The sequence below is a fragment of the Daucus carota genome, chromosome 8, assembly GCF_001625215.2.
Source record: "Daucus carota subsp. sativus chromosome 8, DH1 v3.0, whole genome shotgun sequence".
NCBI lineage: Eukaryota > Viridiplantae > Streptophyta > Magnoliopsida > Apiales > Apiaceae > Daucus > Daucus carota.
In genome coordinates, this window is record NC_030388.2 from 4,179,775 (window position 1) to 4,193,240 (window position 13,466).

General features: G+C 36.1%; 2 protein-coding genes and 1 pseudogene across 2 annotated transcripts; 2 read left to right on the top strand and 1 right to left on the bottom strand.

Moving 5' to 3' along the window:
- Positions 1-3,409: 3,409 nt before the first annotated feature.
- On the bottom strand, positions 3,410-4,174 carry LOC108198026 (uncharacterized). Its single transcript, XM_017365807.1, has one exon. It carries the CDS (start codon positions 4,172-4,174, stop codon positions 3,410-3,412), a length of 765 nt encoding a protein of 254 aa, XP_017221296.1.
- A 1,038-nt stretch (positions 4,175-5,212) lies between these two features.
- LOC135148589 (small nucleolar RNA R71) lies at positions 5,213-5,327 on the top strand (annotated as a pseudogene).
- A 1,449-nt stretch (positions 5,328-6,776) lies between these two features.
- On the top strand, positions 6,777-12,130 carry LOC108198027 (uncharacterized). The gene is made up of 8 exons (XM_017365808.2): positions 6,777-6,887; positions 8,373-8,441; positions 8,692-8,711; positions 8,792-8,844; positions 8,952-8,982; positions 9,101-9,182; positions 9,972-10,102; positions 11,978-12,130. Exons 1-8 carry the CDS (start codon positions 6,788-6,790, stop codon positions 12,128-12,130), a joined length of 639 nt encoding a protein of 212 aa, XP_017221297.2. The 5' UTR covers positions 6,777-6,787.
- The last annotated feature ends 1,336 nt before the right edge of the window (positions 12,131-13,466 follow it).

Sequence of the window (13,466 nt, forward strand, 5' to 3'; positions counted from 1 at the left end):
GATTTTAATTGCTTAGTAGTATAATTTAGTTAGTAACAAAACACCCAATTATTCTTCTACAATTCTAGATTTAAGGGATAATACACTTGACTTGATATTGAAGTTAGTCCCTCCCTGTGAACGATACTCATAGAAATCCTTCCCTGTGACTTGATATTGATGAGTATTTCTATGAGTTTCGTTCACAGGGAATGACTAACTTCAATATCAAGTCAAGTGTATTACTTCTTAAATCTAGAATTGTAGAAGAATAATTGGGTTTTGTTACTAACTAAGTTATACCACTAAGCAATTAAAATCTAAGATTTGATGATGGAGAAAACAATCCAGGAACAGGGGTTCTTCAATTGGTCTCATGAATGTCTAATATATGAGATATCTTGTTCTCTCACTTTGCTAAAAACAATTCTTCTAATGCTTATATTGTTCTCTCCCAAGATACAATATATTGCCTACAACTATATTTTGAACGCCACTCCCATGATCAATCAAAATATAAGCCATACACTATTTATACCCTAGAATTTATAGTTTCATAACTCGCATATTAATATCCCGATTCAATAATTGAATTATGTCCATCATATCATGCACTAGAATTACAAATCTTCTCTCGATTATCAGACAAACATATTAAACCAACGAATACTTCCCAATCCCCGGATTAGGGGATTAGTTACTCATAATTGAATAAGAAATTGTATATGTATGAGTAAACCAAACCATGAGTACAAGAGTCAAGAATAGAAGAATACAACTTTAAGAGCTCCTTAAAACACCGGATGGATCCCTTCAATCCTTTGCTCTATCTCCCTCTACAAGTGTTTCTCTCTTTCTCTCTCTCTCTCAATACAAATTAATCTCCGATATATCTCTAATAATACAAACCCTAATAATAACAGTGTTTTTAATGGGCTCCTTGGAAAACAAATCCGGTTTCCTAAAATAAATTGGATTCTGAAAAGAAATTCGAAGGCTGACTTTCAGGCCTGATTCTGGGCTGCTCCAGTTGGATATTGACATCTGGACCACTTGGGACTTGTAGAAAATTCTGATATCTTCGCGGCTGTTGAATCGACCAATTCTGACGTTCGGAACTCAAGTTATGGCCCAAACAAGATTTGCTTTGCTGGCTATCCCTAAAATCTGAATTTCTATCTGATTAAGCCCAAATAAGCTTGATTTAATCCAACTTTAGGAATATTTATTTTCCTGCCATTAAACACTTAAAATCAATTAGAAATATCCCGATTATTTACAAAATGCTAAAATTTTGGGAATAAAATCATATAAAAACATATATAAATATATGCACTATCAAATATCCTCACACTTAGTGTTTTGCACGTCCTCGGGCAAATAAAATAAATAAAACTAACACATAATACATATACCACTTCCGTAGGTGATCACGGTTGCATTTGGCATATGCAACAAGCCCTTTAAACCCCTAGGCAGCCCTAGTGGACGAGTAAGGTCTCGTGAGGGCCTATAGCGAATGTACCCACAAAATTCATTTTTTTTCCAGCCTAGTCTTAAGAATGCAACTAATATGAATGCAAACTAAATGAATATGCATCGGTTCCAATCATGAAAGGGTCAACCTTGTCAACATATAATCCTCATAATTTGCGACAATCAAGGAATTCATCTAGCTCACATATTAGTCATGCAACTCTTCCACTGCAAGTACGGAGTGCATCATGTGTGATCAACATGCTCTCTAGTGAAACAAAATAAAGACCAACAAACTTCAACAGAATCTTAACCAGGAGTCGTTAATTAGAATAATGCTTACACACTTCGTTACATTAGAGTCAACTACAGTTTACGGTCACCAAGGAACTTCCATGCCTCTCCTATATATGTTTTTTTTATCTATGATTTGGTGAGTACATGCTCGGTCTAAGGTCGGGACGCTTCTCAGGGTAAGTGAGTTACGACCACCATAAGACTTCACCAACCAAATTGTTCACATATGCGATATAGGTGGCTTATTTGACCGTGCAATGGTTGAGATCCCAAGAGATTTATACACTAATACCCATTTAGCGAGTGTTGGTTCAGTAATCCCAAACCATGAAAGGCTTTAGGTTACTAGGCACAAAGTCCCCTCAGACTTAATTACTCGAGTACTAATGAGCCCAACCTAGTCAATTATACCACCAGTTTTTGTTGTGAACTTTATTGCTAATACATGTATCTTTTTTTTTTTTGAAAGGCATGTATTCCCCAAAGCTCCCCCTCACTTAAGAATTATAGACTCTAAGCTCAAAAGGGAATAGTCAAAATTCTACGCCCGACTCATAGCTAAAACTCAAGAAATAAGCTAGATTAAATCTCACCTCTAGAACAGTTATAGTGTAATACAAGTTCCGCACAAGCAATTTCTAAGCATGCAAGACATCACATATGATCAAGATTACTATCCAAGAAATCATGCAAATAAACTCATCATAAAAAATTAACTTGGTCTACATACTTTCAAGAAATTATGCAAATGCAAACTAAAAAGAAAAAAAATAATAAAAATAAAAGTCTACTAAAAAAATTACATGCCAAATTAAATAACTATATGCTCTAATTTAAATGCAACTATCATCAATTTCCTAAACTTAAGACAAGGCAATATTTTTATATTATTCGTGAGAACACATCCCCACATTTGAATGGTTCATTGTCCTCAATGAATAATATATAATATAATATAATAAATAGTTATACAAATAAAAGTTAAGAAGACTCCCCTGTGCATACGCATGAAGTGCGTGATCCATGACTAGTGTGGAAGTGGTTGAGGAGTGTTGCATAAGCATGCAAGAACCCATAAAAGTAAGTAAAGGTAGGATATGATCATGCACAAAACTGCACGACCATGCTGATGCCACCAAAATCACACGTAGCCAACACAATTGACTGCACGATCATGCACTTCAGGCTGCATGCGCATGCTCCAGAATCTGCATAACCGTGCAAACCGAAGGAAAATCTAACGCACACAATTGACTGCACAATCATGTACAGAAGTGCATGCTCGTGCCAGGTCGTGAAAATCCGGTCGAAAGGCAGGTTGAGAAAGACATGAGAATGCAGCAAATTGCATGACCATGCAATTCGAAGAAAAATCTCCCGTAGGCTCAGTATAGGTGCATGAGAAAGTGCATGATCATGCACGAATGACAAACCACAACTAGCAAAGATTCTTTCACAAAATTTCAGTATAACATCATAACCTGAAACACTTGACACACTCATCAACGCATCTCATGGGAGTAAAAAAAAAAAAATCTAAATTCATAAACAAAATCGCAATATATATTATATAATATATTAACTAACAGAGACCTTGGGTTGCCTCCCAAGAAGCGCTTGTTTAACGTCATTAGCTTGACGTAATTAACTCATTATTTTATGGTGGCTCTTTCAAAACCATCTCAAATGGTCCAAGTTTCAAATCCGTCACCTTCAAATCATTGTCTCGGAATTTCAGAGAATAATTTTCATCACCTTCGGCTTCCTTTTCATGAATATTATCAGTGACTTTCTTCACAAGTTCTTCAACAATCTCCACAGCAAAGCTTTCAGTTTCAAGTGACGGTGCCTTCATAACTTGATCTAAATCAAACTCAACTTTTTCTTCACCCACGTTTAGTGAAAGCTTGCCGGCTTTCACATCAATACTTGCTCCAGCAGTGGCCAAGAATAATCTTCCCAAGATAATTGGAATCTCAACATCCTCATTCATCTCCAAAATAACAAAATCACAAGGAATAACAAATTTATCAACATTCACCAAAACATCTTCAAGTACACCTAGTGGATATTTTATAGTTCGATCCGCAAGTTGAAGTGATATCCTTGTTTTTTTTAGTTCTCCCAAACCAAGTCTTTTGTAGATAGAGTATGGCATTAAACTCACACTAGCTCCAAGATCACACAATGCTCTTTTTACTCCGACTTGTCCAATAGTGCATGGCAAAGAAAAGCTTCCTGGGTCCTTGAGTTTAGGAGGGATCTTGCGTTGGATAACCGCACTACACTCTTCATTAAGACTCATGGTCTCCACCGCCTCTAACTTCTTGCGATTAGATAATACCTGTTTCAGGAATTTAGCATAAAGGGGCATTTGAGCCAAAGCATCAGCAAAAGGAATGCTAATGTGTATCCGAAACATCTTTAAAAATTTCTCATATTGTTTCTCTAACTTCCGGTTTGTCAACCTTTGTGGAAAAGGGATTGGAGGCACGTATTATTTCACATTAGCTTTTGGTGCAGTATCATCTTTTGGCTCATCCTCAATCTTTTCAGCAATTTTAACAACAGTTTGGTATAACTTTCTCTTCTTAGGAGGAAGAGTTGCATCGTTCAGTTGGGGCGCTTTAACTTCCGGTAATTCCTTTCCACTCCTCAACGTGATAGCCTTGCAGTGTTCTTGGGCATTCACATCTGGTTGACTAGGTAGTGATCCTTGCTCTCGAACACCAACCTTATTAGCGATTTGGCCAATCTGCATTTCCAACATCTTCTGTGACGAAGCTATCTGATCAATCCTTGACTCAACCTTTTCAAATTTGGTGTCTATATTAGCAAAAGCCCCAGTAGTTCCTTGTATCATCTTTCCGAGTGCAACTTCCCAATCAGAAGGCTCTTTTTTGTCCTTTGGTAGAGGTTGAAACTGTTGTTGATTTTGATACTGCTGACGTGATTGAAAACCGGGAGGTTGATTTTGCTGCGGAGCTGCATATGATGGATTGGTAGCATGATTGTTGTTGTATGAAAGATTGTTGTTGGGCCTTTGATTTGGATTATAGTATGAATTGTTCTGAACGGGCCATGATTGTCTTCCTTGAATAAAAGATTCTTCGTCTGGAAACTGTTGTGTATAAGAGTGCTGATTAACACTAGGATCTATATATCCTTCCATCGGAGAAGAGACAGCATTGACACTTGCCCTTTGTCCACGGACCTCTTGAGTAAGAGCATCCAGTTTTAAAGTGAGCAAGTTCATAATCTCGGTGTCTTGTGCTGATTTCACTGAGCTTGTACCACTGGGTGCCCAAGCATAGTGTTATTTGAGGCCAATTCCTCGAGAAGTGCCTTAGCTTGAGTAACAGGTGCTTTCTTAAAATTTCCTCCAGCTGCAACATCCAAACTCAGCCGAATATCAGAATTTAGAGCTCCATAGAAAGTGCTCAGAACCATCCACTCCTCGTAACCATGATGTGGACATTTTCTCAACAATGCCTTGTATCTCTTCCATGCCTGATACAAGCCTTCACCTGGTTGTGCTTTGAAAGTAAGAATAACAGCTCTCATTTGATGAGTCTTGTCAGAAGGATTATATTTGGATAAGAACTCAGTATAAAGATTATCCCAAGTAGCTAGAGCAGTATCTGACAGCTGTTGAAACCATTCCAAAGCTTTTCCCTTTATAGAATAAGGGAACATATGAAGACGAATCTGATCTGCTATAACATCCTTGATTCCGAATGAACCACACATTTGAACAAAGCGCTCTAGATGGCGGTGTGGATCCTCTCGTTTAATGTCTCCTTCAAAAGCAGAATTGCTCACCATCTGAATAAGACTGGGATTGATGTTATATTGAGCTGCACCAATCTCAGGAGTCTTGTACATGCAATTAGCAGGATTAGGAGTCTCATGATCCTAAATGGATGACTCATCAGGAACAATAACATGGAAATTTCCGTTTGGATTATTGTTATCATCCATCTTGGCCTCTTCTTGCTTTCTCCTTGCTTCTTGCCTTCTAATTCGAAAAGTGCGTTCAATTTCTGGATCTGAATCGAAATTTCCAACACTTTTCGATCTTCGCATATATAAGGTGTACCTGAAACGAAACACCAATGAGATAGATCTTGGAAACAAATATTATAAAATCTAAACAATAAGAAATAATTAACCTAAACTTAATATTGTTGCCTTCCCCGGCAGCGGCGCCAATTTATTGATGAGTATTTCTATGAGTATCGTTCACAGGGAAGGACTAACTTCAATATCAAGTCAAGTGTATTATTCTTTAAATCTAGAATTGTAGAAGAATAATTGGGTGTTTTGGTACTAACTAAATTATACTACTATGCAATTAAAATCTAAGATTTGATGATAGAGAAAACAATCCAGGAACAGGGGTTCTTCAATTGGTCTCATGAATGTCTAATATATGTGATATCTTGTTCTCTCACTTTGCTAAAAACAATTCTTCTAATGCTTATATTGTTCTCTCCCAAGATACAATATATTGCCTACAACTATATCTTGAACGTCACTCCCATGATCAATCAAAATATAAGCCATAAACTATTTATACCCAAGAATTTATAGTTTCATAACTCGCATATTAATCTCCTGATTCAATAATTGAATTATGTCCATCATATCATGTACTAGAATTACAAATCCTCTCCCGATTCATTATAACTCCTATGAATACAATTAAAGGTTCATGACTCCTCTAGTTGTGTTAAGCGCTCAATGATAGATTAGCAAAAGCAAGAAGAATCACAACATTATCAGACAAACATATTAAACCAACGAATACTTCCCAATCCCCGGATTAGGGTACATCCTGAAATCTTCGCAGCCGACAACGAGCTCCGTTCTCGTCGTCGGTTGTGGTACATCAGGTATACATTTATTTTTTATTTATTGAGACCTAGACTGTTTTTATTTATTTGTATTTGTATTTGAATATGATATGTTGTTATTGTTTATTGGTTTTATGTGATTTGATGAAAAATGGTTGTTTGCAGCATTTAGTGAAGGGATGGTTGATGATGGATATGAAGATGTGGTTAATATTGATATATCTTCTGTTGCGATTGAGACAATGCGAGAACGAAACTTTAATCGTCCGCAGTTGAAATGTATCCTTGTTTTATTATGTACATTATTTTACATAAGTGAATTATGTTGCGATTTGTTTTGATTGTTTTACGCAAGCATTGTCGATAGCTATAAGCTTTTGGTTGTGAGTTTCCTATTGTAGAGTAATTCATGCTTCGACTCTGGAGATATAGTTAGGACTTAGGAGATTGATTCCCCCCTTATTCCCAATATTCTTAGAAGTTATTTCAAACACTTAAGGAATATAAAGCTCTAATGATCCATTTGTGACCCAAAAACTGGCTAGTGTTTATATAATACAAGATCCTATTAAGTATTCCTTCTAACACCTTAAACCCTGTTTGTTCAAAAGGATTTTAACCCCGGGATAACTACATTATTTTCTTAAAATATAAGGGATTATAACCCAATGGGATTGTATTGCAATCACTTTTTTTGATTCATTTCAATTCTTTCTCAACGTATTATACTCCATAGAAATGGACTAAAACAATTTTGGGGATATGAATTCATGGGATTATATTCTTTTAAAATTGAGATGAATAGATAATAATCCGGGGATTATGATCCCTCCAAACAAACATGGCCTCAGGGTTTTAGGAGAGTTTGTGACTTAACATTAAGACACAAAGGAGGAAGTTGGGTCGATAATTTTATCTAAAGTCCAATGTAAGGTGGTAGGGTATCATAGGAAAATAAAACTCAAAAGTGGTTGCATTTTACCAAATCATCTTGAGGTTAATTGTATTTGGCAAGAAAGCTAATAATTGATATTGTTCACTCCCATTTGCTATTTCGCAATAAGGTGATTAACAACTCTCAAACCGCTCTGGCCAATAATTTTGTGAAGCATATACATTTAGGAATTGTTGGTGCTAATAGCTCTACTCTCCCAGCGGATTAAGTGAGACCAATTGTTTGATTTAAGTAGGATTAATTGAGAACTGTTGTTTTATTCAATTGATGTCTGTGGTGTTGTTCTCTAGAACATGTATACAGATGTGGGTGGACTGGTGTGAGATAATAGCATTCGCAAGCCTCTCCTTTCAAATACTGAACTTTGGGCAATATACCGTGGTCTTGAGTTAGCTTAGGATCTTCAAGTCCTCGAAAGTGATCCTCTCCATTCTGTGAATTGTTTTTGGTATTCATCTCAGAGACATCCCCAATTCAAATTAATTTCTTGATATTTTTTGTGTCCAGACTAGAGACATTCCCAACTCAACATCATTTCTCGAATAATAGTGATACGACATAAACCTTGGAATCTTTACATTTGTCATGTTATAAGGGAAACAAATAATTGTGCAAGCTTCCATGCTCGTTTAGACATTCATCACATTTATAGCATCTCCTGGTGATCTTTTACGAACTTCACTGTTAGAATCTAGATAATTGGTCGTTTTTGTGACCGTGCTGTTTTTTCCTAATCTTTGTGTTGAATTTTAAGGATTTCCTTAGGGTTATCCCTTCCTATGTATTTCAATTCCTTAATATTGACATAGATTTAAAAATGGATGTTCGGAATATGAGTGTATTTCAATCGGATTCCTTTGCTGCTGTCATCGATAAAGGTACCTCCACCTTTCAGATTTTACTTCTCAATATTACTCCCTCCTTTGCTATATACTTGTCCTTTATAAATTCTGTATAAATACCTACACACTGTTTTTATGAAATTTTTGTTTTAAATATGAACAAGGACTTCAACTAGAGATAATAGAATAACCTAAGTAATGAAAAAAGGACAAATATATGGTAATAGAGGCAGTGCTATATATACTTGCAAATCAGGTGCTGATCTTTCTGATTTGTATTTTTTAGGAACTTTGGACTCCCTTCTGGTGAGTGCTTTTAGAGTTTAAACTTAGAATGATCTTAATCAAACATGATTGCTACAATAATGGTGAAACATCTTTTACAGTGCGGGCATAATTCACGAGAAAATGCTGCAAAGATGCTGCGGGAGGTTGCTAGGTATACATATACCACCTGATTTTTTTTCACATAAGTTTCTTATTCCGTCAAGTTATTTTTCCATCTTGATTTATTCATATATTGAAGCAGTTGATAACAAACTATAGGGTCCTCAAGGCTAATGGAGTATACATTCTGGTAAGTATAATTTGTTTTCATCTGCTAAATTTGACTTGTTAGTTCACTCAGGCATCAGAGGATGACAAGCATGTATACTCTGAACATCATGCACCTAACAGGCCTCACTGTTGCGCAGATTACGTATGGAGCACCAACATATAGATTACATTTGCTGAGATCAACAATAAAACTTCATGTTATAATACTTCATGTTATAGGTTTGCTTACAATTTCCTTTGCCAAGTCAAGTCTGCTAGATCCTTAAGCATGACAAAGCTAGTGTCTTTGCTCTGTTGTAATACATAATACTAGCTCTATCTATTATTACAGAAAAGAAGGCTTAATGTGTCTCCATTTCCAATTTTGGCAAAAAGGGAGATAAAGCAAGCTCAATTTTTCCTCTCTTTCGTTTTTTGTTTATAAAAACCCAGCTCAATTTTTCCTCTCTTTCCTTTTTTGTTTATATAGGTATTTTGTGATGGCTTGTATTACATGAATGCTATAGGAAGTGTGTGCATTTCTATATTTTCAAAATCGTCTTCTATTGAACTCCAAGAGCCCTTCTATTCTTTACTACCTCAATTTGTTATATTACTGCGAAATAAACAAATGTATTATATGGTTTAAAATAATATGGAATACTAGATGAGTTTTATTATAAATGATTAAATGTCTGGAAAAATAATTGGACCTGTTATATATTTTTTTTATGCCTAAATATTGTTTTGCTGATTACCTGATTCTATGCATTTTTATCAATCTTAGTATATTGTAAGGGTGAGTGACTATGAGTAAATATCCAATATTCCAGTCAAAGACACAAAAATTTAGGACTTCATGATAACAGTAAATAATAGCTGTCAGTACATAGTTTGGATGTTTGGTGGTCCATATTTCAGAAGCCTGCCATGAAATGCTGAAGGATTGCTTTGAAAGGCTTTAATTTATAGAGAGTTCATTTTTTTTTTAATTAATCGATTAATATTGCGTTTTGCGGCTAAATGCAGGAAAAGCTTTTCTAGAAGCAAGCTCTGAGCATCACACGCAAGAACTAACCTCTCCTGTTCCACTGAATGATGACCTGAGTTTGACCCTTGTGAAAAATCCTGATGTCCATTATATTTATGTATGTATCAAGGTTAGCTTAGTATTATTCGTTTGTTCATAAAGTTAAAATTAACTTCTTCGCCAACTTTACTGCAACAGAGTGTTCAACTATAAATATAACATTTATTGGAATTTCAGGATGATTCAAGAGTTCGGCTATGAAGCAAGCATTCAAAGTAGCGACTTGAATTATGATAGTTCATTTAGAGGGGCACAAATATTTTGAAAACTTACCAAGTACAAGTGTATTTAGCTTTGGTTTAAGCATGATAACTCAACTCTGTAATTGTTGTATCAATCACAGTTGTCAACTATAGCAATATAGTGTTCTTGCTAGGGATGGCAAAATAATCCGATCCGACGGATACCCGATCCGAAACCCGAAATTTTGGATATACCGAACCCGATTTTTGGATTTGGATTTGGATATGGATTTAATTTTCAAACCTGAAAATTTTTGGATTTGGATTTGGATATTAGGTATACCGATCCGAAATCCGAAACCTGATCCGAACCCGATCCGAACCCGAAACCCGAAAAAAATCCGAATATATAATATTATATGCATATTATTTTATAATTTTATATATAACTTAATATATTACATATCATATATATATATATATATATATATATATATTATATATATTTTTTGGAACATATATTTATCTTTAACTTAAAAATTGACTAATAATTAAATCATATAAAATTAAATTATAGAATGATTCAAGAGGTTAATACGGCGAATAAACATTTTCTAATTGGGTTGATTAATAATATATTAATTATACATATATAAACTAAATTGATATTGTGATATAATGATTGAAAATGATTAAATTCATATCTCATAGTGCTCCATGTCGCGAGTACGATTTCGAGTGCAATATTTATAATTATAAATATTTTCAGATTTCGGGTTTGGGTTTCGGGTTTCGGATATCCAATCCAAAAAAATTTCGGGTTTCGGGTATACCCGAATCCGATCCAAAATCCATTGGATCGGGTTCGGGTATTCATTTTCGGGTATTTTTCGGGTTCGGATCGGGTTCGGGTGTGGATAAAAATTTCGGGTTTGGATATGGATTTGGCCATACCCGACCCGATCTGACCTGATTGCCATCCCTGGTTCTTGCTTTCAAGTATACGGCCTTCTGTTTGTTAATGTAGGACGTTTATCATGTTATTGATAAATAACAGAGTTCTGCTCTTTTTTACACTATCGTGCGCAACTATTTCATTTTTTTTTTTGCGAATATTATATCTTTTGCTTTGATGGTGTTTTTTTTAAGCCCAAATATATCTCAATATAATTGTGCTTTATAAAACCAGTTGAGGATACGGGTGACAGCCTCTTCAATTGCAGGCTTGCAGTTAAAAGTATTATTATTATTTGAAGTTGTTATAAATAGAAGGCTAAAACACACTCTAGCCATCCAATTTGACACCAATGTGGACATGAGCCCCTAAACTACCATTTTGAACGGCTCAGCACCCCAACTCCCACTTTTGTATGCATCCACACTCCTCCATTGCTGCAAGTTGACAGCTAGCCGTTAGAGTGCAAGGGTACCATAAGCATGCTACTTTGTCGTAACCTGAATGCACACATTAACACCCAACAAGTTTGCAAAACGTTTACCCCATTGTTTGTATATATATGAGTGAATCTGCATCAAGTAAACACAATACTCTTTTAATGTCTTCGTATAACTCTGCATCAAATGTTTGGAGTCCTGATTACTGTGGTTGTGGTTTGAGTCCAGTACTGAGGACGTCATGGACGGACATGAATCCCGGGAGGAGATTCTGGGGTTGCTCGTTGTACATGGTAAGGAGCATGTGCAGTTAGTTTTTGTTGTCTTTAAGTGTGTATAATCTCATCTACGTTTGCTTTTGTTTGCAGAAGAATTGTAGAACAGGGTGCAATTTTCACCAGTGGCATGACCCCCCTGTTTGTGGTAGATCGGGAAATATTATCCCTGGCTTGTTAAAAAGGATCGAAAGATTGGAACGTGAAATTGAGAAGCGTGCTCGAAACGAGAAGAGAATGAAGTAATGGTTGTGTGGTTTAGCAGTTGTAGTTGTGTTTATGGCATTGCAATGTATTTTTATGATTTAGTGGTGTATATGTTATGTTACAACATGTTACTCCCTCCGTCCCCCTCAATTGTTTACATTGGAGGGGGACACGGAAACCAAGACAATGTATGAAAAACGAGTAAAGTTAGATGAAAAGTGGGTAAAGTGGTGGGACCTACCAATATTTAATAATAGATTTGAGATAGTGGAGGAAAGTAGTGGGTGTAATAGTAGTTTTTATTGTTAAATATGAGATAGTAGGGGAAAATAGTGGATATAGTGATGGAAAAAACTTACTATTTATAGTAACGTAAAGAAATGAGAGGGACATCTCAAAATAGTATCTGTAAAGAAATGAGAGGGACAGAGGGAGTATCAGTTTATTATGAATCAAAGAAGATGCATGTTTACCTAAGAGAACTCTGTAACATAACAAGACATTCATAAACCATTGATAAAGCATACACGTTCATTCAAATACATTGATTAAAGCAGAATAAAAAACCATAAAAACAGAACAAGAACACCCTTAATCTGCCATCTCTTGAGATATGATGGCCCTAACAGATGGAGGCGGAGAAAGAATGTCGTCCACACCGCCACAACCAAATAGGCAGTGGGAGGACAAAGCACTGGCTGCAGCATTTGCGGACTCCGGGATGCACTCCAACTCAAGGGAATCCCATGCCTCTGCCCGAAGATTGTTGATCATGGTCACCAAATCAGCCAATGGGTAAGCTGGGTCGGGATGGAGCACATGCTCTAGCGCAGCAGCACAATTAGTCTCCAAAACAACACTTGTTTTATGACTCTCCCATGCAAGCTTCAGGCCGTAGAAGATGCTCCACAGTTGGGCCGACACTGGATTAGCAAGGCCAATTGATCCCCTACACCCCTTCTCCCCTTCTCCCAGTTGAGATCGACTTTGCAAACTCCAGTGCCTCTCAGCTCACTCTCCAAAGCTAGTAACATCTATTTTGATCGATTTCTTGTTTTTGTTGGAAAGATATTAGGGTTAATGTGTACACTTTCTTTTGCTAAAATAGGTAATTAATTTACTCCTTTATCCTTCTTCAATCTCAGCTTGCAGCAGCGGAAAAGAGCGGGGGAGGTGGATGCATACAAAAGTGGGAGTTGGGGTGCTGAGCCGTTCAAAATGGTAGTTTAGGAGCTCATGTCCACATTGGTGTCAACTTGGATGGCTAGAGTGTGTTTTAGCCTAAATAGAATGGACAATTTGGCATTTGCTAAAAAATATACTGTGTTTGGACAAATATAGTTATTGATAGTAGTTTGGCTATAATTATAGTAAG